We start from the raw sequence: 26,525 nt of genomic DNA, 5'->3' as shown, positions 1-26,525 counted from the left end.
TGTCTTCCCAGACCTAGGGTTCCTACAGTTACTTCAGTGTCCTTTTTTCTTTTTTTTTTATCAGCCCTTCAATATGTGCTAGCCAATTTTTTAATGTTAAATTCTCTTTACTAAAATAGCTGATATGGTTTCCATTCTTTTTAACTGAGCCCTGATTGATAAATTATTGGTGTTCAGAAATAAATATGACAAAAATCACTTGGAATTGTGCTGGGCATTTTATTACATAGGTGAAAAATTCTGTTAGTATATTAAGTATTGTATAGCAAACTATATCAATATTACAGGATATAAAATAAATAATACTAAAAACAGCCCTTGTTCTTAAGAAGCAAGCTGGGGAGACAGAGCACATTCTTAAGGAAAAACCTCCAAACAAATTCTGAGAATGTAGTAACTCACAGAGATGAAAGAAGCAGAGATAGAAGTGCTGCAGAATGGAGGCCCTGGAGAAAGGTTATGGTTAGTCAGTAAAGGTATCCTGAGGTTCATGCACTTTGAATAAAGTTTTTCATCACTTTTAGAAAATTCTCAGCCAAATATTCTGTCTTCAAATATTGCTTCTGCTCTTATTGCTATTTTCCTTCTGGGACTCCAATTACATATGTGTTAGTCTATTTGTGTTCCCTGAGTTGCTTATGGTCTATTCTTTACATTCTGTTCTTCTGTTTGGATATTTTCTATTAATCTGGCTTTGAGTTTACTAACTCTGTCTTCTGCTGTGTGTCCAGTCTACTTCTACTCTGTCTATTTAATCTCATTCAATGAGTTCTTCATTTTAGATACTATATTTTCCAATTGTAGAAATGTACATCTTATTTTTAGATTCCAATCCTATATTAAAATTATCCAACTTTTTACCCACTGATCTTTTCCTCTATTTTATTCAATGTATTTATTATACTTATTTTAAAGTCTTTTTCTGTCAACCCCAAATATGGATTATCTATAAGTCGGCTTCTGTTGTCTACTTTTTCTCTCAATTATTGGCCACATTTTTCTGTTTCTTTATATGTCTCATATTTTTTTTATTGTATGCTGGGAATTATCATAAAATAATGGAATCCTAGAAACTGAAATTGATATTATACCCCCCCTTGACAACACCTATGCCCCAAACAATGGATTCACTCTTTCTTATATTAGGCAGACATGGTGAAATGTTGAACACCTCAATCCAATCAGGAATTAAGCTTTACAATCCACAGATTTAATGCAATCCCTATCAAATTACCAATGGCATTTTTCACAGAAATAGAACAAAAAATTTTACAATTTTTGTGGAAACACAAAAGACCACGAATAGCCAAAGCAATCTTGAGAAAGAAAAACGGAGCTGGAGGAATCAGACTCTCTGACTTCAAACTATACTACAAAGCTACAGTAATCAAAACAGTATGGTACTGGCACAAAAACAGAAATATAGATCAATGGTTCAGGATAGAAAGTCCAGAGATAAACCCATGCATCTGTGGTCACCTAATCTATGACAAAGGAGGCAAGAATATATAATGGAGAAAAGGCAGTCTCTTCAATAAGTGGTGATGGGAAAACTGGACAGCTACATGTAAAAGAATGAAATTAGAACACACCCTAACACCATACACAAAAATAAACTCAAAATGGATTAAAGACCTAAATGTAAGGCCAGATACTATAAAACTCTTAGAGGAAAACCTAGGCAGAACACTCTCTGACATAAATCGCAGCAAGATCTTTTTTGATCCACCTCGTAGAGTAATGAAAATAAAAACAAAAATAAACAAATGGGACCTAATTAAACTTAAAAGCTTTTGCACAGGAAACTATAAACAAAACGAAAAGACAACTCTCAGAATGGGAGAAAATATCCAAAATACACAAGCAGCTCATGCAGCTCAATATCAAATAAACAAACAACCCAAACAAAAAATGGGTGAAAGATCTAAATAGACATTTCTTCAAAGAAGACATACAGATGGCCAAGAGGCACACGAAAAGATGCTCAACATCACTAATTATTCGAGAAATGCAAATCAAAACTACAATAAGGTATCACCTCACACCATCAGAATAGCCATCATCAAAAAATCTACAAAAATAAATGCTGGAGAGGGTGTGGAGAAAAGGGAACCCTCCTACGCTGTTGGTGGGAATGTAAACTGGTACAGCCACTATGGAGAAAGTATAGAGGTTCCTTAAAAAACTAAAAATAGAGCTACCATATGATCCAGCAATCCCAGTCCTGGGCATATATCTGGAGAAAACCATAATTCAAAATGGTACATGCACCCCAATGTTCATTGCAGCACTATTTACAATAGCCAGGACATGGAAACAATCTAAATGTCCAACGATAGATGAATGGATAAAGCAGATGTGGTACATATATACAATGGAATATTACTCAGCCATAAAAAAGAACAAAATAATGCCATTTGTAGCAACATGGATGGACCTGGAGATTGTCATACTGATGGAAGTAAGTCAGACAGAGAAAGACAAATATCATGATATCGCCTATATGTGGAATCTAAAAAAAGGCTACATATGGACTTATCTACAAAACAGAAATAGAGTTACAGATGTAGAAAATAAACTTATGGGGCAGAGTCAATATGGCGGCAGGGGAGGACGTGGAGTTCACGTCTCCCCACAACTAGGGCACCGGCTGGACGCTGGTGGGGGACCTCAATGCCCAAGGAGATGGGAGGAACCCCTGAGAGACCGGGTAGTATGTGGGGGGAGTAAGGGGCGATGAGAAGTGGAGGCCAGACAGGACTGGCGCCCCTGAGGGGTGGCTGGGAGGGGGAAGGGGTCCCCACACCTGGAGGAACCCTTGGGGGGCTTGGAGATGGGGGGAGCAAGTCTAGCATTTCCCCTGCCCAATTGGGCCCTGGGAAGCCTGCAGGGCTCCCAGGCTGGGTCCTCCGCCCTCTGAGGCCCCCTCCGGGCCATGTTGCTCCTAGGGGCATAGGAGGGAGGCAGGGGGAGAAGAGGAGAGGAGGACGGGGAGGAGCCCTCTTTTTTTTTTTTTAATTAATTAATTAATTAATTTATTATTGGCTGTGTTGGGTCTTCATTGCTGCATGCGGGCTTTCTCTAGTTGCGGCGAGCGGGGGCTACTCTTCATTGCAGTGCGTGGGCTTCTCATTGCAGTGGCTTCTCTTGTTGCGGAGCATGGGCTCTAGGCTCATGGGCTTCAGTAGTTGTGGCACACGAGCTCAGTAGTTGTGGCTCGCAGGCTCTACAGCGCAGACTCAGTAGTTGTGGCGCACGGGCTTAGTTGCTCCGTGGCTTGTGGGATCTTCCCAGACCAGGGCTTGAACCCGTGTCCCCTGCATTGGCAGGTGGATTCTTAACCACTGCGCCACCAGGGAAGCCCCTAAACCCTCTTTGATTGAAGAATCGGGGAGGCACAGAGAACGTTTCCCCTGCCCACTTGCCCCTGGAAAGCCTGTTGGGCTTCCTAGTCTCGTCCCCTGCCTTCTGGGGCCCTCTCCAGCTCTGTGGGTCCTAGGCGCATAGGAGGGAGGAGGGGGAAGAAGAAGAGAGGCCAACGGGGAGGGGCCCTCCAGGGATTGGAGGATCGGGGGGAACTCGCCTAGCATTTCCCCTGCCCTCTCGGGCCCAGGGAGCCTGCTGGGGTCCTGGACCTGGTCTTCCGCCCTCCAAAGCCAGAGGCACTCCTGGGCCCCTCCTGCTGCACTGAGCCTAAGCCCCCACCCCCCCAGGGCCTTATCCAGCCCTGTGGGTCCTAAGCATAGGCCCCACCCACCACCTAAGCCCCACCCCCCAGAGCCAAGGCCTTTTCCACTTTTTTTCCCTCTTTTTTACTACTGTGGTTCTGTTTTACCTTCTGGTTGTTGTTTCATCTATATTTTTTTTTTTATTCTTTCTAACAGAAATAAATGAAATAGAAACAAATAAAATAGCAAAGATCAATAAAACTAAAAGTTGGTTCTTGGAGAAGATAAACAAAGTCGATAAACCTTTAGCCAGGCTCATCAAGAAAAAAACAGGGAGAGGACTCAAATCAATAACATTAGAAATGAAAAAGGAGAAATCACAACTGACACCACAAAAATACAAAGGATTATAAGAGACTACTACAAACGACTACATGCCAATAAAATGGATAACCACGAAGAAATGGACAAATTCTTGGAAAAGTACAATTTTCTAAGACTGAACCAGGAAGAACTAGAAAATATAAACAGACCTATCACAAGTAATGAAATTGAAACTGTAATTAAAAAGTTTCCAACAAACAAAAGTCCAGGACCACATGGCTTCACAGGTGAATTCTATCCAACATTTAAAGAAGAGATAACACCGATCCTTCTCAAACTCTTCTGAAAAATTGCAGAGGGGGGAGTACTCCCAAATTCGTTCTATGAAGCCACCATCACCCTGATACCAAAACCAGACAAAGATACTACAAAAAAAGAAAATAACAGACCAATATCACTGATGAACATAGATGCAAAAATCCTGAACAAAATACTAGCAAACAGAATCCAACAACACATTAAAAGGATCATACACCATGATCAAGTGGGATTTATCCCAAGAATGCAAGGATTCTTCAATATACGCAAATCAATCAATGTGATACACCATATTAACAAATTAAGGAATAAAAACCATATGATCACCTCAATAGATGCAGAAAAAGCTTTTGACAAAATTCAACACCCATTTATGATAAAAACTCTCCAGAAAATGGGAATAGAGGGAACCTACCTCAACATAATAAAGGCCATATATGACAAACCCACAGCAAACATCATACTCAATGGTGAAAAATTGAAAGCGTTTCCACTAAGATCAGGAACAAGACAAGGATGTACACTCTCGCCACTCTTATTCAACATAGTTTTAGAAGTCCTAGCCATGGCAATCAGAGAAGAAAAAGAAATAAAAGGAATACAAATTGGAAAAGAAGAAGTAAAACTGTCACTGTTTGCAGATGACATGGTAGTATACATAGAAAATCCTAAAGATGCCACCAGAAAACTACTGGAGTTCAATGAATTTGGTAAGGTTGCAGGATACAAAATTAATGCACAGAAATCTCTGGCATTCCTATACACTAACAATAAAAAATCAGAAAGAAAAATTAAGAAAACAATCCCATTTACCATTGCAACAAAAAGAATAAAATACCTAGGAATAAACCTGCCTAAGGAAGCGAAAGACTTGTACTCAGAAAACTATAAAACACTGATGAAAGAAATCAAAGATGATGTAAACAGATGGAGAAATATACCATGTTCTTGGAAGAACCAATATTGTGAAAACGACTATACTACCCAAAGCAATCTCCAGATTCAGTGCAATCCCTATCAAACTACAAATGGCATTCTTCACAGAACTAGAACAAAAAATTTTATAATGTGTACAGAAACACAAAAGATCCTGAATAGCCAAAGCCATCTTGATAAAGAAAAATGGAGCTGGAGGAATCAGGCTCCCCAACTTCAAACTATACTACAAGTAATCAAGACAGTATAGTACTGGCACAAAAACAGAAATATAGATCAATGGTTCAGGATAGAAAGCCCAGAGATAAACCCATGCACATATGGTCACGTAATTTATAACAAAGGAGGCAAGAACGTACAATGGAGAAAAGACAGCCTCTTCAATAAGTGGTGCTGGGAAAACTGGACAGCTACATGTAAAAGAATGAAATTAGAACACTCCCTAACACCATACACAAAAATAAACTCAAAATGGATTAGAGATCTAAATGTAAGACCGGACACTATAAAACTCTTACAGGAAAACATAGGAAGAACACTCTTTGACATAAATCACAGCATGATCTTTTTTGATCCACCTCCTAGAGTAATGGAAATAAAAACAAAAATAAACAAATGGGACCTAATGAAACTTAAAAGCTTTTGCAAAGCAAAGGAAACTACAAACAAGACGAAAAGACAACCCTCTGAATGGGAGAAAATACTTGCAAACGAATCAATGGAGAAAGGATTAATCTCCAAAATATATAAACAGCTCATGCAGCTCACTATTAAAAAAACAAACAACCCAATCAAAAAATTGGCAGAAGACCTAAATAGACATTTCTCCAAAGAAGACATACAGATGGGCAAGAGGCACATGAAAAGATGCTCAACATCACTAATTATTAGAGAAGTGCAAATCAAAACTACAATGAGGTATCACCTCACACCATCAGAATGGCCATCATCAAAAAATCTACACACAATAAATGGTGGAGAGGATGTAGAGAAAAGGAAACTCTTTTGCACTGTTGGTGGGAATGTAAATTGATACAGCCACTATAGAGAACACAGTATGGAGGTTCCTTAAAAAAACTAAAAATAGAACTACCATATGACACAGCAATCCTGCTACTGGGCATATACCCTGAGAAAACCATAATTCAAAAGGACACGTACCCCAGTGTTCACTGCAGCACTATTTACAATAGCCAGGACACGGAAACAACCTAAATGTCCAACGATAGATGAATGGATAAAGAAGATGTGGTACATATATACAATGGAATATTACTCAGCCACAAAAAGGAATGAAATTGGGTCATTTGTAGAGATGTGGATGGACCTAGATTCTGTCATACAGAGTGAAGTAAGTCAGAAAGAGAAAAACAAGTATCGTATATAAATGCATATATGTGGAATCTAGAAAAATGGTACAGATGAACCTATTTGTAGGGCAGGAATAGAGATGTAGACATAGAAAACGGACATGTGGACACAGCAGGGGAAGGGGAGGGTGGGATGAATTGGGAGATAAGGTTTCATATAAATACATTACCATGTGTAAAATAGATAGCTAGTGGGAACCTGCTGTATAGCACAGGGAGCTCAGCTTGGTGCTCTGTGACGACCTAGATGGGTGGGATGGGGGGTGGGGGTGGGAGGGAGATCCAAGAGGGAGGGGATATAGGTATACATATAGCTGATTCACTTCACTGTACAGCAGAAACTAACACAACATTGTAAAGCAATTTTACTCCAATAAGAAAAAAATAAATAAACCTATGGTTACCAGGGGGAAGTTGGGGGGAGGGATAAATTGGGAGATTGGGATTGACATAAACACACTACTACACATAAAACAGATAACTAATAAGGACCTACTGTATAGCACAGGGAACTCTATTCAATACTCTGTAATGGCCTATATGGGAAAAGAATCTAAAAGAGTGGATAGATGTATATGTATAAAGATTCACTTTGCTGTACATCTGAAACTAACAGAACATTGTAAATCAACTATACTCCAATAAAAATATTAAAAAAAAAAAAGGAATTGAGCTTTAGTTAGACTCAGTCCACCTTTGTTTTCAAATGTCTCAAGGATGAGATGTCTTGTATTTGTTGCAGGCCCCTCCCTATAGTAGGACTTTATCTTCTAAGCACTGTAAGATTGCATGAGATTTCACTTACCCTGGTCTACTACTCTCCTGTGCTACCCCAGCACTCAGCAAACATCCCACTGGGAAAAACAAAAGTATGTTCCAGAACCCAATCTGTCATGCCAGCCTACATGATTGTCAAAAGTTCCACTGATTTACCCTCCTCCAGGAGAACCCCTCTGCCTAGACCAAGTCCAGTATTCAACCCATGTTAAAACTTGGCAAATGTTTTTGGGAAGAAAATAGCTGATGATCTCAGCTCACATAAGATGGGCTCTTTCTTCAGTGGACTCTTAGCTCATCTAGTCCTTGTTACTTCTACATGTCTCTGATGATTTTAAAAATATGATATCTGTACTTTGTCATTTTTTCCTAGTTGTTGCAGTGGGAACGATGGCTGTCACTACTTATTGTATTCTACTTAGAAGCAAAAGCCTTTGCATAACTTTTTAAACCCTTTTATTGTAAAATAAAATATTGATACAGAAAGCCACACAAGAACAAATGTATAGTTTAATAAGTTATTATAAGGAAAGTCTACTTATAACCACCATCCAGGCCAAGAAAAATAACTTTGCCTGCCACACTGGAAGCCCTTCCACGTGTCCCTTTCCAATTTCAAAACCTTCCCCCAGGCAGGGTAACCATTATCCTGACTTTTACAGTAATCACTTCCTTGCGTTCCTTTATAGTTTTATCACCCGCGTGTGCATCCCTAGACACTTACTCTTACTTATTAAATTTTTTTTTGTATTTTTATTTACTTATTTTGTATTTTTTAATTTTTTGGTCGTGCCACGCAGCACGCAGGATCTCAGTTCCCCGACCAGGGATCTAACCCGTGCCCCCTGCCATGGAAGTACAGGGTCTTAACAACTGGACCACTTTTTCATATTTTTAAAAAGTCTCCTTTTTTCTACAGGTTTTTCCTCTATTCTCCTTCTCCCTCCCCCACTCCCAGAATTCATGTTTTAGAACCTGGGGCATTTGACCTGCAACTTCTCCCACAATATGGATTTGATCGACTGTGCACTTATAGTGCAGCTCTACACATTGGCCTGTCCTCTGTATGTTCTGCAAACTGGCAGCTGGATTCAGAGGTTAGATCAGACCACGTTTGGTCCCTTTGGCAAGACCATAGAAGGTGGTGTGTTAGGAGCTGTTATTAATTCCTAGGTGCATTAATTTACTGAGTGTTGCAATATGGTGATATTCTATCCTTTATTTTCTTTTGCTGGAATACTTTTTAAAAAGAAACAATCCTCTCATCTACGGATCCTCTCTCTCTCTCCCCCACTCCTTGCCTCGCCTTCTCTCTCCTCTCTCACTCTCTCTCTGCTTCTGTTTCTTTCTCTCTCTCTCTCTCTCTGCCTCTGTTTCCTACTATTTTATTACCCAATTCATATGTGATACGGTTGGTAAAAGAAAGCCTGGATATATGCTTACTAGTTTTCAAGATAATAAATAAACTCTTCCAAAGGTAACTAATTAGGTTTTTTTTAAAAAAAAATATCAACAGGAACCCATAGATTTAAATATATTTATTGGATTTTAATCAATTACAATTATTATCTCTTTTAAGGTTAAAATTGTGTCATCTTTGGTCAGTGGAACATCTTCAAATTGACTCTTGAATCTTTTTGATATCTAGTAGTCTTTGATAGCTTGCTTGCTATCTGGTATGACAAGATGGTCCAGGCTCATCTATACATTCCCTGTCCTAAATCTGGAATCGGACATTTCTCCAAGAAGCCCTGGTTTCGTTTAGTGGGAAACGGAATTTCAAGACAGTCAGGAAGTGGAGATGTTCACTGACTTGGCTGGTCATTATTTCTAGGCCTCTTCAGTTGACAGAGCTAGAATATAATTTTTTTTAAGAAAAATTTAACTCAAATTCAGGACAAGGTGTTTTACTTAAACTCTTCTATTTTACATCCATATTCTTCCATATCTTCCTGGTTTTCAAGGACACAGAAGAGGACAGAATCAGAATAACCCATACTCATTTCCTTTATTCCACATTACACACATAGCAGTCTTAAAATAGCAATATGATCATTTCACTATTCCTGAGAATTAAAATTTCTTTCTGCATATCTCTTCCCATTCTTCCCCCACTTTAAAAATTAGTTGAACTAATTTACATTGAGTGATGATACAGCCAGGGCATGCTACACTCTCTTATAACCCTTATTTAGTCATAGTTCTCAGATTTACTGTATGTTTCATGTTCACTATTAGTCCTCTGTCAATCTCTCTCTAGTAATTTTTCTGAAGCTTGTTCTCTAGTAGATTCCTCAGAAACAACTCATGGGAACGTTCCCTGATTTCTTACATGTTAACAGTTTGTCTCTGCCTTTTATACTTCAAGGTCAGTTTCTCTAGGTAAAAAATCATTGGCTTACATTTTCTTTGGATATCTTAAATATGTTACTCCATTTTCTTCTGGCATAAAGTATTGCTTCAAAAAATCTGATAATAATCTAAATTTTTTTCCCTTATAAGTAACATGTATTTTTTTGTTGATAACTAAAGGATTTTTTTCCTTTTCCTTCAAGGTCCAGTAATTTTATTAGAATATGTCTTAGTGTTCCTTGTTCTGGGTCAGTATTTAGAGGATATAGTGTATTATTTCAATAAACCATTTCAATTTTTAAAAAATTACAACAGGAAAATAATTTTGAATCACAGTTTTTAGCATCTGCTCTGTTCCCTTGTTTTCATTTTCTTCTTCATGGACTCCTATTATCTGTATAGTGGATTTTTACCTGTCTTCAATATTTGTTGCTGTCTCTCAAATCCTTTTTACCTCTTTATTTCTTTTTGACTTTAAAACTTTCCTCTTTTTCACCTTCTATTTGTCTTTTGGCATTATCTGTTTTGCTTATTTGTTCTAATTTAACCCTTCATTCTAAAGTGATTTTTTCTTACATTTCTAGTATTTTTCTGAGTTTTGTCATCTCATTTCTGAGCTTTTCAGATTCTGACTTGTGTGTTTTCATATCTTGCACTGTTTTCCTAATGCCTTTTAGCATATTTCTGAAATAGTTGATCACAGTTTTGATCTGTTCTGTAGTTGTATCTTTCTGGTGTGCTTTCATTCTCTATAGAGACGTAGTTGCTGCTTATTCTCTCTTCATATATTCACTTTAATGGGATCTAGACTCAATACCTTTCTGATGTGCTTTCATTCTCTATAGAGACGTAGTTGCTGCTTATTCTCTCTTCATATATTCACTTTAATGGGATCTAGCCTCAATACCTTTCTGTTGCTCATTTTTACATGAAATGAGTTTTCCTGAACTCTTAGAAGAAAGAGTGGTTTGTGCTAATACTTCCAGTTTCATGGAGTTCCCTCCTTTTTTTTTTTTCATGTAGCATTAAAAAATACGGTGGTTTGCCTCCTGAGATGTATTGGCTTTATTCAATACTCCTACTTTTAACCTGGCCTTCTCTTTTCACTGTATCTGTTGTCCTTGTCCTGCTCAATTTTGACTCTGCTCCCAGAGGTGTGGGCCCTGTCCTTGAAGGCCACCTTGGCTGGTCAATTTTGAGGGTTCCTAGTGACTAGATGGCTCTAGCCCAACTGGCTCTCAACTGGGGTGACTGTGTCTCCAATCCCACCCCCCAGGACATGTGGCAACGTCTGGGGACATTTTTGGTTATTACAACCAGGCATGTGCTAGTGGCACTTAGTCTGTAGAGGCCAAGGATGCTGTTAAACACCCTACAGTGCACAGGACAGCCCCTCCCCCACCCAACAAAGAATTAACTTCTGAAATTATCCGAACTTTCAGTAGTACTGAGGTTGAGAAACCTCAGTAAATCCTTCAGGTCTTACTGCAGGTCCCTTCCTGCACTTACTCTATATTGGGAGTGAGCAAAACCTTTCTTAGTTTTAGCTTTTTTTCATAAATTTTCCCCTCACACTTTCTAGTAAATATGTATTGGCTATTTTGGGTTTCTTCTGTTCTTACATCTGTCAGACTTCTGATTGCTTCTCGCTGCTTTCTCCTACACAATGGTATCATGCCGGTCTTTTGGCTATTGGGAGTTTGTCTTTGCCTACTATGTCTTGGGGTTTACAAGGACACCCTTTACCCTAGTTTATTTAAAATGTTGTTCATAGGATTTTTTAATTAAATTGTGGTAAAATGTACATAAAATTTGCCATTATAACCACTTTTAAGTATATGGTTTAATAGTGTTAAGTACATTTACATTGTCATACAACCAAGCTCCATAACTTGCCTGTAGGGTTTTTTTTAAAAAAATTATTTATTTATTTATTTATTTTTGGCTGTGTTGGGTCTTTGTTGCTGCACACGAGCTTTCTCTAGTTGCGGTGAGCGGGGGCTACTCTTCCTTGCAGTGCATGGGCTGCTCATTGTGGTGGCTTCTGTAGGCTTCAGTTGTCGTGGCATGCGGGCTCAGTAGTTGTGACTTGCAGGCTCAGTAGTTGTAGCGCACAGGCTTAGTTGCTCTGCAACATGTGGGATCTTCCCGGACCAGGACTTGAACCCATGTCCCCTGCACTGGCAGGCGGATTCCTAACCACTGCGCCACCAGGGAAGTCCCTGCCTGTAGGTTTATAGCTTTTCTGTTTATTGCTCTGTTTTTATGTGGGAATTTGGAGAGATTAAAAAATTATGCTGTTGGTGCTATTATTTTCCCAGAATCCTCTTGCATAGAATTTTGAAAGTGAAGAAATAAGTTTCTTGACAGACAGATAAAAAGGAACTGGCATTGCTTTTAAGAGTTACCTGCAACTTTATCTCTAAGACAAGAGTTAAATTCTTCTACTTAAACATGGTAACCCAACTAGTAAATGTTATTTCAAAAATTTATCTCTTTTTAAGAAGTGAGAATGAAGTATAGTATGTTGTTGCCAGTAATCGTAGCACATGAGACTCCAAAACCTAATCTCTAAGATAGAATGATAAAAACATGACAGGGCAAGAAATTAAAAACAGAATCTATTTCACCAAAATTAACTGATTTTTAAAAGTATAGGGGCTTCCCTGGTGGCGCAGTGGTTAAGAATCCGTCTGCCAATGCAGGGGACACAGGTTCGAGCCCTGGTCTGGGAAGATCCCACGTGCCGTGGAGCAGCTAAGCCCATGCACCACTACTAACCCTGTGCTCTAGAGCCTGCGAGCCACAACTACCAAAGCCCGTGTGCCTAGAGCCCGTGCTCTGCAACAAGAGAAGCCACTGCAATGAGAAGCCTGCACACGGCAAGGAAGAGTAGCCCCCACTCTCTGCAACTAGAGAAAAGCCCATGTGTAGCAACGAAGACCCAACGCAGACAAAAAAAAAAAAAAGAAGTATACAGTAAATCATGGCAACCCACCAAGATTTCCCCAAGTATACTTCAAGAATTAATGAGAGGGGCCAGGGACTTCCCTGGTGGTCCAGTGGGTAAGACTCCATGCTCCCAATGCAGGGGGCCTGGGTTTGATCCCTGGTTGGGGAACTAAGATCCCACATACCGCAACTAGAGAGCCGGCATGCCTCAACTACTGAGCCTGCACACCGCAACTAGAGAAGCCCTGCTACAAAGACCCTGCACGCCACAACAAAGACCCTGCACGCCACAACAAAGACCCAGCACAGCCAAAATAAACAAACAAATAAATAAATAAAAACTTAAAAAAAGAATTAATGAGAATCCACATACAAAATACCTTGGAGTCTTTATAAGGTATGCTACACAAAGAATTATTGCTTTAATCATTTTTTCTGGAGGAAGTCTGAGCAAAATCATTCCAATTACTGGGGAAAAAAAATCAGAACAGATCTCAGAAGTGGTATCCTTGATATCATATATAAAATGAAATTTAAAATATGATTCCAACACTTCAATGTTAGGCTCAGTCAGTGTAACACATAATTTAAAAAATTGGGTTATATCTTTCATCTTCCTAGACTTCAAAGTTAACTGAAAACTTTTTTCCTTAAGGCCCATGGGAAATCTACTGAATAGTGAATCCCTAGTGTCCTAAATTGTTTCTTTTAAAAAACTGAAAATGACTTAAAAAAAAATCACCTCTCAACGATGTTGAGGCAAGACACTCCATCCTGGCCACCCACAGCATAGAGAAAGCCTCCAAGCACAGCCACACCAACACTTGTCCTGCAGGTGCTTGTAGGAGCAACGTCACTGCTCCATTGGTTTGTTTTGGGGTCATACCTGCAGAGAACACATCAAGAACACAGTTCGTATTACACAAAGAGGGCTATGTTTATATATGCAATGATATATAATATGATATATATATTCTTTCCCCAAATATGGGCTGATAACTAAATATGTGATAGTCTAATTTATATATATTTTTTGAAATTCAGTTTTACTTAAAAAGTTACATATAAATATATTTTCTTTAAAAATTTTTTTCAGAATGTTATAGATAAAGCTAAAGTTCTCTTTGAGTTCCACCCAATTTCTGTTCTTTTCCCATTTTGATTTGGTGTACATCCTTCAAGATTTTTTGGTAAAATTCTTTTAAATAGGTATATATCTATCCACATATATATATTTCTTTATATGCAAGCATGTTTTCTGTACATAAGTAATGCCACATATTACTCATTGCTTTTTCACTCAATATATTTCTGAGATCTATTCATAATAGATATAGCTCTAGATTTCTCTTTTGAACTATTTCATTATATCGTGTGTGCCATGTATTATTTAAATCATATTTCTATTGATGTATCCTTACATTGTCTGTGACAGTTTGTTATTAAAAACAGTGATCACCCTTGTATATTTCTGCTTGTGCAATGGATGATGAGAAGCAGAATCATGGAGCATAGAGTATATTCATTTTTTTTTTTAACATCTTTATTGGAGTATAGTTGCTTTACACTGTTGGGTTAGTTTCTGCTGTATAACAAAGTGAATCAGCTATATGTACACATATATCCCCATATCCCTTCCCTCTTGCATCTCCCTTCCACCCTCCCTATCTAAGCCCTCTAGGTGGTCACAAAGCACCGAGCTGATCTCCCTGTGCTATGCAGCTGCTTCCCACTAGCTATCTATTTTACGTTTGGTAGTGTATATATGTCCATGCCACTCTCTCACTTCGTCCCAGCTTACCCTTCCCCCTCCCTGTGTCCTCAAGTCCATTCTCTATGTCTGCGTATTTATTCCTGTCCTGCCCCTAGGTTCATCAGAACCATTTTTTTTTTTTAGATTCCATATATATGTGTTAGCATACAGTATTTTTCTCTTTCTGACTTACTTCACTCTGTATGACAGACTCTAGGTCCATCCACCTCACTACAAATAACTCAATTTTGTTTCTTTTTATGGCTGAGTAATAATCCATTGTATATATGTGCCACATCTTCTTTATTCAATCATCTGTTGATGGACACTTAGATTGGTTCCATGTCCTGGCTATTGTGAATAGAGCTGCAACGAACATTGTGGTACATGACTCTTTTTGAATTATGGTTTTCTCAGGGTATATGCCCAGTAGTGGGATTGCTGGGTCGTATGGTAGTTCTATTTTTAGTTTTTTAAGGAACCTCCATACTGTTCTCCATAGTGGCTGTATCAATTTACATTCCCACCAACAGTGCAAGAGGGTTCCCTTTTCTCCACACCCTCTCCAGCATTTGTTGTTTTTCTGATGATGCCCATTCTAACTGGTATGAGGTGATACCTCATTGTAGTTTTGACTTGTATTTTTCTAATGATTAGCGATGTTGAGCATCCTTTCATGTGTTTGTTGGCAATCTGTATATCTTCTTTGGAGAAATGTCTATTTAGGTCTTCTGCCCATTTTTGGGTTGGGTTTTTTTTTTTTGATATTGAGCTGCATGAGTTGCTTGTATATTTTGGAGATTAATCCTTTGTCAGTTGCTTCGTTTGCAAATATTTTCTCCCATTGTGAGGGTTGTCTTTTCATCTTGCTTATGATTTCCTTTGATGTGCCAAAGCTTTTAGGTTTCCTTAGGTCCCATATGTTTATTTTTGTTTTTATTTCCATTTCTCTAGGAGGTGGGTCCAAAAGGATCTTGCTGTGATTTATGTCATAGAGTGTTCTGCCTATGTTTTCCTCTAAGAGTTTTATAGTGTCTGGCCTTACATTTAGGTCTTTAATCCATTTTGAGTTTACTTTTGTGTATGGTGTAAGGGAGGGGTCTAATTTCATTCTTTTACATGTAGCTGTCCAGTTTTCCCAGGACCACTTATTGAAGAGGTGTCTTTCCTCCATTGTATATTCCTGCCTCCTTTATCAAAGATAAGGTGACTGTATGTGTGTGGGTTTATCTCTGGGCTTTCTATCCAGTTCCATGGATAAATATTTCTGTTTTTGTGCCAGTACCATACTGTCTTGATTACTGTAGCTTTGTAGTATAGTCTAAAGTCAGGGAGTCTGATTCTTCCAGCTCCATTTTTCTTTCTCAAGATTGCTTTGGCTATTCGGGTCTTTTGTGTTTCAATAGAACTTGTGAAATTTTTAGTTCTAGTTCTGTGAAAAATGCCATTGATAGTATGATAGGGATTGCACTGAATCTGTAGATTGCTTTGGGTAGTAGAGTCATTTTGACAATGTTAATTCTTCCAATCCAAGAACATGGTACATCTCTCCATCTCTTTGTATCACCTTTTATTTCTTTCATCAGTGTCTTATAGTTTTCTGCATACAGGTCTTTTGTCTCCTTAGATAGGTTTATTCCTAGGTATTTTATTCTTTTTGTTGCAGTAGTAAATGGGAAGTGTTTCTGTAATTTGTCTTTCAGATTTTTCATCATTAGTGTATAGGAATGCAAGAGATTCTGTGCATTAATTTTGTATCCTGCTACTTTACCAAATTCATTGATTAGCTCTAGTAGTTTTCTAGTAGTATCTTTAGGATTCTCTGTGTATAGTATCATGTCATCTGCAAACAGTGACAGCTTTACTTCTTCTTTTCTGATTTGGATTCCGTTTATTTCTTTTTCTTCTTTGATTGCTGTGGCTAAAACTTCCAAAACTATGTTGAATAATAGTGGTGAGAGTGGGCAACCTTGTCTTTTTCCTGATCTTAGAGGAAATGGTTTCAGTTTTTCACCATTGAGAACTATGTCGGCTGTGGGTTTGTCATATATGGCCTTTATTATGTTGAGGTAGCTTCCCTCTACGCCTACTTTCTGGAGAGTTTTTATCATAAATGGGTGTTGAATTTTGTCAAAAGCTTTTTCTGCATCTGTTGAGATTATCCCATGGTTTTTATTCTTCAACTTAATATGGTGTATCACATTGATTGATTTGCATATATTGAAGAATCCTTGCATTCCTGGGATAAACCCCACTTGATCATGGTGTATGATCCTTTTAATGTGCTGTTGGATTCTGTTTGCTAGACTTTTGTTGAGGATTTTTACATCTGTGTTTATCAGTGATATTGGCCTGCAGTTTTCTTTTTTTGTGACATCTTTGTCTGGTTTTGGCATCAGGATGATGGTGGCCTCGTAGAATGAGTTTGGGACTGTTCCTCCCTCTGCTATATTTTGGAAGAGTTTGAGAAGGATAGGTGTTAGCTCTTCTCTAAATGTTTGACAGAATTCGCCTGTGAAGCCATCTGGTCCTGGGCTTTTGTTTGTTGTAAGATTTTTTTTAAAAATAAATATTTATTTGTACTTATTTATTTATTTATTTATATTTTTAAATTAATTAATTAATTTATTTTTGGCTGTGTTGGGTCTTCATTTCTGTGCGAGGGCTTTCTGTAGTTGCGGCAAGCGGGGGCCACTCTTCATCGCGGTGCGCGGGCCTCTCACTATCGCGGCTTCTCTTGTTGCAGAGCACAGGCTCCAGACACGCAGGCTCAGTAGTTGTGGCTCACGGGCCTAGCTGCTCAGCGGCATGTGGGATCTTCCCAGACCAGGGCTTGAACACGTGTTGCCTGAATTGGCAGGCAGATTCTCGACCACTGCACCACCAGGGAAGCCCTGTTGTAAGATTTTTAATCGCAGTTTCAATTTCAGTGCTTGTGACTGGTCTGATTATATTTTCTAGTTCTTCCTGTTTCAGTCTCAGAACGTTTTGCTTTTCTAAGAATTTGTCTATTTCCTTCAGGTTGTCCAATTTATTGGCATATAGTTGCTTGTAGTAATCTCTCATGATCCTTTGTATTTCTGCAGTGTCAGTTATTCTCCTTTTTCATTTCTAATTCTGTTGATTTGAGTCTTCTCCCTTTTTTCTTGATGAGTTTGGCTAATGGTTTATCAATTTTGTTTTATGTCTGATCTGATCTTTATGGTTTCTTTCCTTCTGCTAACTTTGGGGTTTTTTTGTTCTTGTTTCTCTAATTGCTTTAGGTATAAGGTTAGGTTGTTTATTTGAGATTTTTCTTGTTTCTTGAGGTGGGATTGTATTGCTATAGACTTCCCTCTTAGAACTGCTTTTGCTGCATCCCATAGGTTTTGGGTCATCGTGTTTTCACTGTCATTTGTTTCTAGGTATTTTTTGATTTCCTCTTTGATTTCTTCAGTGATCTCTTCGTTATTTAGTAGCATACTGTTTAGCCTCCGTGTGTTTGGATTTTTTACAGTTTTTTCCCTGTAATTTATATCTAGTCTCATAGCATTGTGGTCGGAAAAGACAGTTGATATGATTTCAATTTTCTTAACTTTACCAAGGCTTGATTTGTGCCCCAAGATATGATCTATCCTAGAGAATGTTCCATGAGCACATGAGAAGAAAGTTCTGCTGTTTTTGGATGGAGTGTCCTATAAATAAAAATTATGTCCATCTTGTCTAGTGTGTCATTTAAAGCTTGTGTTTCATTATTTATTTTCATTTTGGATGATCTGTCCATTGGTGAAATTGGGATGTTAAAGTCCCCTACTATTATTGTGTTACTGTTGATTTCCCCTTTTATTGCTGTTAGCATTTGCCTTATGTATTGAGATGATCCTATGTTGGGTGCATAAATATTTACAATTTTCATATCTTCTTCTTGGATTGATCCCTTGATCATTACGGTAGTGTCCTTCTTTGTCTCTTGTAATAGTCTTTATTTTAAAGTCTATTTTTTCTGATATGTGAATTGCTACTCCAGCTTTCTTTTGATTTCCATTTGCATGGAATATCTTTTTCCATACCCTCACTTTCAGTCGGTATGTGTCCCTAGGTCTGAAGTGGGTCTCTTGTAGACAGCATATATATGGGTCTTGTTTTTGTATCCATTCAACCAGTCTATATCTTTTGGTTGGAGCATTTAATCAATTTACATTTAAGGTAATTATCGATATGTATGTTCCTCTTACCATTTTCTTAATTGTTTTGGGTTTGTTTTTGTAGGTCTATTCCTTCTCTTGTGTTTCCTGCCTAGAGAAGTTCCTTTAGCAATTGTTGTAAAGCTGGTTTGGTGGTGCTGAATTCTCAGTTTTTGCTTGTCTGTAAAGGTTTTAATTTCTCTCTTGAATCTGAGAGAGATCCTTGCTGGGTAGAGTAATCTTGGTTGTAGGTTTTTCCCTTTCATCACTTTAAATATGTCCTGCCACTCCCTTCTGGCTTGCAGAATTTCTGCTGAAAGATCAGTTGTTAAACTTATGGGGATTTCCTTGAATATAATTTGTTGCTTTTCCCTTGCTGCTTTTAATATTTTTTCTTTGAATTTAATTTTTGACAGTTTGATTAATATGTGTCTTGGCGTGTTTCTCCTTGAATTTATCCTGTATGCGACTCGTGGTGCTTCCTGGACTTGATTGACTTTCCTTTCCTGTGTTAGGAAAGTTTTCAACTATAATCTCTTCAAATATTTTCTCAGACCCTTTCTTTTTCTTGTTTTCTTCTGGGACCCCTATAATTTGAATGTTGGTGCGTTTAATGTTGTCCCAGAGGTCTCTGAGACTGTCCTCAATTCTTTTCATTTTTTTTTTCTTTATTCTGCTCTGCAGTAGTTATTTCCAGTATTTTGTCTTCCAGGTCACTTATCCGTTCTTCTGCCTCAGTTATTCTACTCTTGATTCCTTCTAGAGAATTTTAAATTTCATTTATTGGGTTGTTCATCATTGTTTGTTTGCTCTTTATTTCTTCTAGGTCCTTGTTAAACGTTTCTTGAATTTTCTCCATTCCATTTCCAAGATTTTGGATCATCTTTACTATCATTACTCTGAATTCTTTTTCAGGTAGACTTCCTATTTCCTCTTCATTTGTTTGGTCTGGTGGGTTTTTACCTTGCTGCTTCATCAGCTGCATAGTTTTCTGTCTTCTCATTTTGTTTAACTTTAGAGGAGCTGGGTCTTAGCGTTGACTGATATTACGTGGGGCCAGGAGGTCTCTGGTGGTCCAGTGTCTTGAACTTGGCTGTCCCACCTCAGAGGCTCAGGCCTGACACCAGGCCAGAGCACCAAGACCCTGTCAGCCACACGAATCAGAAGAAAAGGGAGCAAAAAAGAAAGAAAAAAATAAAGTAAAATAAAATAAAGTACATTAAAACAATTTATTAACATATAAAATAATAATAATTAAAAAAAATGAGAGCAACCAAACCAATAAAAAATCCACTGATGATAACAAGTGTTAAAAACTAAACTAAGATAAACATAAATATCAAAAACAAATCAGCTGCAGACAGCAAACCCTAAGTCTACAGTTACTCCTAAAGTCCACCACCTCAATTTTGCGACGATTTGTTGTCTATTCAGGTATTCCACAGATGCAGGGTACATCAAGTTGATTGTCGGGATTTAATCCACTGCTCCTGAGGCTGAATGGAGAAATTTCCCTTTCTCTTCTTTGTTCGCACAGCTCCTGGGGTTCAGCTTTGGTTTTGGTCCCACCTGTGTGTGTAGGTCGCCCTCAGGCATCTGTTCCCTGCCAAGACCTCAGGCACCTTTTCCCCACCCAGACAGGAGGGGGTTAAAGCAGCGCCTGATTAGGGGGCTCTGGCTCACTCAGGCTGGGCGGAAGGAGGGGTACAGTAGTCATAATTGGAATGCGGGGTGAGCCTGTGGCAGCCGAGGCCAGTGTGACATTGCAACAGCCTGAGGCATGCTGTGTGTTCTCCTGGGGAAGTTGTCCCTGGATCACGGGACCCTGGCAGTGGCAGGCTGCACAGGCTCCCATGGGGGGTGGTGGATAGTGTCCTGTGCTTGCACACAGGATTCTTAGTGGACAGCGGCGACAGCCTTAGCATTTCATGCCCATCTCTGGGGTCAAAGCTGATAGCCGCAGCTTGCGCCCATCTCTGGAGCTTGCTTAGGCAGTGCTCTGCCTTCTGTGGGCACAGAGGGAAGGAATCGCCTCTCTTTGTGCACCCAAAACAATGGTCTCTTGCCTCTTCGGCAGGTCCAGACTTTTTCCCGGACTCCCTCCCAGCTAGCTGTGGCGCACTAGCCCCCTTCAGGCTGTGTTCATGCAGCCAACCCCCGTCCTCTCCCTGGGATCTGACCTCTGAAGCCCGAGCCTCAGCTCCCAGCCCCCACCCTCCCCAGTGGGTGAGCAGACAAGCCTCTCAGGCTGGTGAGTGCTAATCGGCACCGATCCTCTGTGCGGGAATCTCTCCGCTTTGCCGTCTGCACCCCTGTTGCTGTGCTCTCCTCCGTGGCTCCATAGCTTCCCCCCCCCCAGCCCCCCGTCTCCACCAGTGAAGGGGCTTCCTAGTGTGTGGAAACTTTTCCTCCTTCACAGCTCCCTCCCAGAGGTGCAGGTCCTGTCCCTATTCTTTTGTCTCTGTTTTTTCTTTTTTCTTTTGCCCTACACAGGTACGTGGGGATTTTCTTCCCTTTTGGGAAGTCTGAGGTCTTCTGCCAGCATTCCGTAGATGTTCTGTAGGAGTTGTTCCACTTGTAGATATATTTTTGATGTATTTGTGGGGAGCAAGGTGATCTCCATGTCTTACTCCTCTGCCATCCTGAAGGTCCCCCTCTTCATTTTTAATTAAAATACTATCAAATTGCTCTTTTTGTAGCTATATATTTGTTTTTAATTTCATTAATTTTTCTTTCCAGTTAATTTCTTCTATTTTCTTGGGTTTTGTTGCTCCTTTTATAACTTTTTGATTTAAAAGCATGATTTATTTTCCCGTCTTTCTTATTTTCAAATGAATGCACATAAGTTATAATGTATATAAATTTGCCTCTGAATATTACTTTAGTTGCAGACCACACATTTTGATATTTATGGGCTTCACTGTTATTAAGTTGTAAATATGTAATCATTTCCACCCTTATTTAGTTAACTCAATTTGTTTTTAAGTGTGCTTTTTTTCCTTAAACTTCTATGGAGCTGATCCCTCTGTTGTTGTTGTTTTTTCTTTTCACCTATACAATCTGTATCTCTAGATCTTGATACGCTGCAGGGCTTCATAGATGTTTGGTAAGTATCAAGAACACAGCTGAATGAAAAAGGGTTGGATGAGAACAAGAAGCTAGAAGTTATTAAAAAATAAATTATTGTAGGTTTCCAATGTGCCAGGCATTGTCACAGATGTGGGAAAAGACATTTCAATAAACAATTACAGCCAATGTGATATGTACAAGTATGTTCAAAATACTTGTGAAAGGTCAGAGGACTGAGTAACTAACTTGTCTGTATGGTGCCAGAGAAGGCTTTATATAAGAACATTTGAATCTTGAAAAGATATTCCAGGGAAGAATGAACAGCATGCATATATGTAGGCAAAGAGGCACGAAAGAGGACAGCATGTCTAAGGAACTGCAAACAACTTGGTGGGTCTGCACTAGCGTGTTTAGGGAATAGTGGTGTGCCAGGGGAGACAGACTGGAAAAACAGGTGGAGGTCAGATCATAAAGGACTTGTCTGTCACAGTAAGTGGTCTAGGCTGCCAGCTAGTGCCACAGACACAAAACTAAAGCAACAAGTTACATCTGTTTCTAATTAACATCTCAAACAAAACAATGTGAATAGGAGAGAAAAAAATTTCAAATTGACCCTACTTACCTTTCAACACTATTGAGATAAGAGGACCCATCATGGCCTCCTACTGCATATAACAGGTCATCAAGAACACTGACCCCAACTCCACATCGCCTTTTGCTCATTGAAGCTACCATTCGCCATTCATTGGTCTGTGGATCATATCGTTCAACACTGGAAATGGCATCTCCACTGCACCAACCACCAACTGGGGAAGTAACAGAAATGGTCAGGAGAATACCTGTCCTAAAGCATAGAATGTATCACTCACTGCTAACTTTTATTTGGTTAAGTCCTAATGCTTGGACTTACCAAACACCTCTAGAAGCAGGTTAAAACATAAGTTATGATTTTTACTTATTCCACTGGGATTGCTATAATCTTTAAAATTTTCTAAATAAGTTAGTATTAGGTCCATTTTACAGAGGAGGGCAAGGACACCAATTCAAATTATATTGGGAAGTAATGTGGCATTTAATGGCTAGAACGTTGAATTTAGTTAGAAAACTAGGGCTTGACTGTTGCCTCTACATAAATGTAATGTATTATCAAAAACCAAAAGAAGAACCATACCTCAGAAGCCTGTTTTTAAAAAAAATTTCTTTTATTCTATTAGGGGAGAGGGATTTCGGCTCATCTACTCATGACCTCATCTTGTGACTAAAAATAATACAAAAATTCTTATGACTTATAAAATATTTTGCCTTCTGTTTAATCTGCAGTCTGTACTGAATTCTACAATATCCAACATGACATTCAGGATCAGAAAACATTTTGAAGAAATTACATTTTTCATAAGTAAGTAATACTCAGAATAACAGGTTCAAACTGAGTTCAATAAAGCTCCTCTGAGTGTTCCCTGAAAAAAAGTGTAATTATAGCAGATAAATTTAATTTGTTATTCTTTAAAATCATCTCTATTTCAATCTAAAATAAGAGCTAGATTCTCGAGCTTAAAAAGTGAAGTCTAAGGATAACTTAACCTCAAAACATTTGAAAACTAATGGTTTCTAGGAGGTCTCAATAACTTCCTGAGCCAGAATAAAATGGGAATGTTTCTAACCTTCTTCTGGTGGATTTGAAAACTCATTCCTTATTTCAAATCTCAATATGCTGTATACATTTTATTTTATTATGATTTCATTTAAATTAGGATATTCAACTAATACTAAATCACAGTAAGTTTTTGTATATATTAATTTGCTTAAATTTGAATTCTGTTCTGGGATATATGCCTGGAGTTTCAATATCAGAGAAAACATCTTAACTTCCAACATAAAATCTGGCTGCAAATGTGAGGGTTATAAGCACTTGAGATAAATCAAACAGCCTAATCATTAAACCTCAGGCACAATTTATAATGAAAGCTATTAAAACCAGCTTTTTACTGGATTACACGGCTCCAAATCAAGTTAATATCACTTCATAATCTGTGTTCTTTGATACTAAAGAAAAAAAAATAGGCCGTTAGGAAATCAAATTTAAACCTTTCCTGTGACCTGGGGAAACAAGAAAAGGAAAAAGTTGTTCAATTCCACTGCCTCATGGCAATTTTATGTGCATTATGATTTCCAAGGCAGCAGGTGATGGCATAACGGGGACAGAACTAGCTAAGTTATTATTACAAGCCAATACACTGTACTTAGCAAGATAAAGTGTATGCATAGTTTCTGCTGTGAGAACTCTCAATTTGTGTTAAGTGATGTACTTAAGACAAAATATTGCTGAAAAGGTGACATATAGTTTTATATGCGTGAGATGTTGACTGTGAAAAGAATTACTTCACAGACAGATTTGATCAAAAAGTGTTACCTTAAAGTAGGCAACTTTCACAAAGTGTCTGGAATAAGGATCACTGAACTGAATACTAAAAAAAAAAAAATCCCCAACAAAACAGAAGCACAGAATTGAGAAGCATCAAGAAACCTAATGGAAAACAAGAGGACAAGCCAGAAGACATCAGTAGGAGTAAAATGCTGAGTAAAAAAACTACTGAGATTATAGATTTGATCTTAGGCTTCCAGGATGAAGAAATGAAGACTCAATTTTCCAAAGTTAAGTGAGAACTGGTAATCTGGCATTCCAAAGATAATGAAAAAACTGCAATAAAAACCAAAGCAAATTAAGGATTAAGTTTTAAGCAGAGACAGGTGGGTCAAGATCTAAAATAATGTCAGTGGAACAGTATCACTCAAGAATAGAGGTCAGATCTGGATAGCATAAAAAGACTGAGAAAGCAGGGAAAATCAATACAGTTGTAAAGAAAAAGACCTAATGGTTTTTCTCTACAAATGAAAAAGGAAACTTTAATAGTGTAAAAGAGGTGACAGATGATTTAACTTTTCTTCTTTATGTTTTTCTGTGTTAACAAATATTTCTATATTTCATGTGTATTCACTTCTATAATCAGAAAAACTTTTAAAAAGTGTTATTTACAAATAGGTTATCATGGGACTTCCCTGGTGACCCAGTGGTAAAGAATCCACCTTCCAGTGCAGGGGACACGGGTTCAATCCCTGGTCGGGGAACTAAGATCCCACATGCTGCGGGGCAACTAAGCCCGCGCTACAACTACTGAGCCCGTGTGCCTCAACCAGAGAGCCCGCGTGCTGCAAACTACACAGCCCATATGCTCTGGAGCCTGTGCACCACAACTACAGAGCCCACGTGCTCTGGAGCCCACGCCACAACTAGAGAGAAAACCTGCACCCCACAACTAGAGAGAAGGCTGTGCGCCGCAACAAAGAGCCCGTGCCGCAATGAAAGATCCCACGTACCGCAACGAAGATCCTGCATGCCGCAACTAAGACCCGACGCAGCCAAAAATAATAAATAAATAAAATAATTAAAAAAAATAAAAATAGGTTATCTTTCATGCACAAAGTGACATTAGCAATCCATTATTGTTTTCCAATTTTCCTTTTCCATTAATCATGATGGGTCGACGCTAATTTCTCACTAGTGTTCCTCAGGATCAACAGCATGCAATTAATCTTTATTGAGTGCCTGCTCTGACAAGATTGCTATACAATCTGGAAACTACAAAAATAAATCAGAAATGGTCCTTGCTCTGAAGTAGTTAAAAATATAGTAGAGGAATCAGATACCCAATCAGCAGTATGAAATTATGAGATTACTAGCAAGAGTTTGAGATCATGAAATTGATCCAATTTAACTGGCTTCTAAAGAAGGCAAAGTGTGATTTCATTAATACCATGATTTAATCAACAGAGGCAAATGAGATTTTAGTGAAGATGGTTACACATTGAAAACATGGCACCTGACAATTTATAATCATGTTATATTGGAAGAATATGGTGGGAACCAGCAGGATAAAGATGGCAGCTGTTGAGTAATTCAATTCAAGTTTAAATTTCTATTTAATGGAGCTACATTATTGTCTCTCAGCATCCCCAAAGGTGTACCTTGTCTAGTTCCACTGGGTTGGTAACCCCCACTGAATCCATAAAGAACCCTGGACCTGAAATGTATTGTACTTTCCATAAACTTATTTGGCTTAGTTTCTAGCTTTTGATCATAGGAAGGTTCTCTTCTGTTCCATTTTCTCCTGAGTTCCCATTATCCTCCCCTCTTCCTTAATCTAGTTCTTCATTCACTGCCAGAATGTTCTGAGGCTGATGAAACAGTAGTATACTTATCCCTTCTCCAGGTACTATAACAGCCAAATAAAATAGTTAATAGATCTTGATAACAATGGATATACCTCCACAAAGATGGCCCTACTAGTACTGGAATTCCTGAAACCAACATGACATCATGAAAATAAACCTTAGGTACCAAATAATTAGATCTTGCATCCTTCTAATTAAAAAAAAAATAGATAACTGACTTTCATAATTGGGGAAACAGAAACTCTGATGTAATTTATAGCATTCTTGTATGTATAGGGAGCTGGCACATAAACTACTTTTATAAATAAAAGACCTTTAACAATATAATTTATCTAGTTTAACCAACAAAGCTAAACAAATGTTATAAAGACCTCCCTGGGAACTTAACCAGATCTGGCAATGAATTTATTCACCAATTTATGGCAACTATAGATGGTATGTGGGAGTGAGGAGGCAGATGTACATAGGTGTGAGCATGCAAGCAAGTAAACCCACATGAGTATGTGAATATGTACCTGTGCATGCATATATAGGAATGAAAGTCATAGGAATAAATAAGAATGATAATAGAAATAAATCTATTAATAACAATAAACAGAGACATAGGATACTG

General features: G+C 38.4%; 1 protein-coding gene across 1 annotated transcript in view; it reads right to left on the bottom strand.

Annotated features, from left to right (window-relative positions):
- KLHL20 (kelch like family member 20) overlaps positions 1-26,525 on the bottom strand; it is an 80,746-nt gene that overhangs the window by 7,900 nt on the left and 46,321 nt on the right. The window contains exons 7-8 of the mRNA XM_007165341.3: positions 22,305-22,488; positions 13,440-13,583 (exon numbers count right to left, since the gene is read on the bottom strand). Coding sequence (XP_007165403.1) covers positions 13,440-13,583; positions 22,305-22,488 — 328 coding nt within the window. The remainder of the gene's footprint in view (positions 1-13,439; positions 13,584-22,304; positions 22,489-26,525) is intronic.

The sequence above is a fragment of the Balaenoptera acutorostrata genome, chromosome 1 (assembly GCF_949987535.1).
Source record: "Balaenoptera acutorostrata chromosome 1, mBalAcu1.1, whole genome shotgun sequence".
NCBI classification, from domain to species: Eukaryota; Metazoa; Chordata; class Mammalia; order Artiodactyla; family Balaenopteridae; genus Balaenoptera; species Balaenoptera acutorostrata.
Note: the sequence above shows the minus strand (reverse complement) of the source record. Positions and strands in the feature narration are given on the sequence as shown.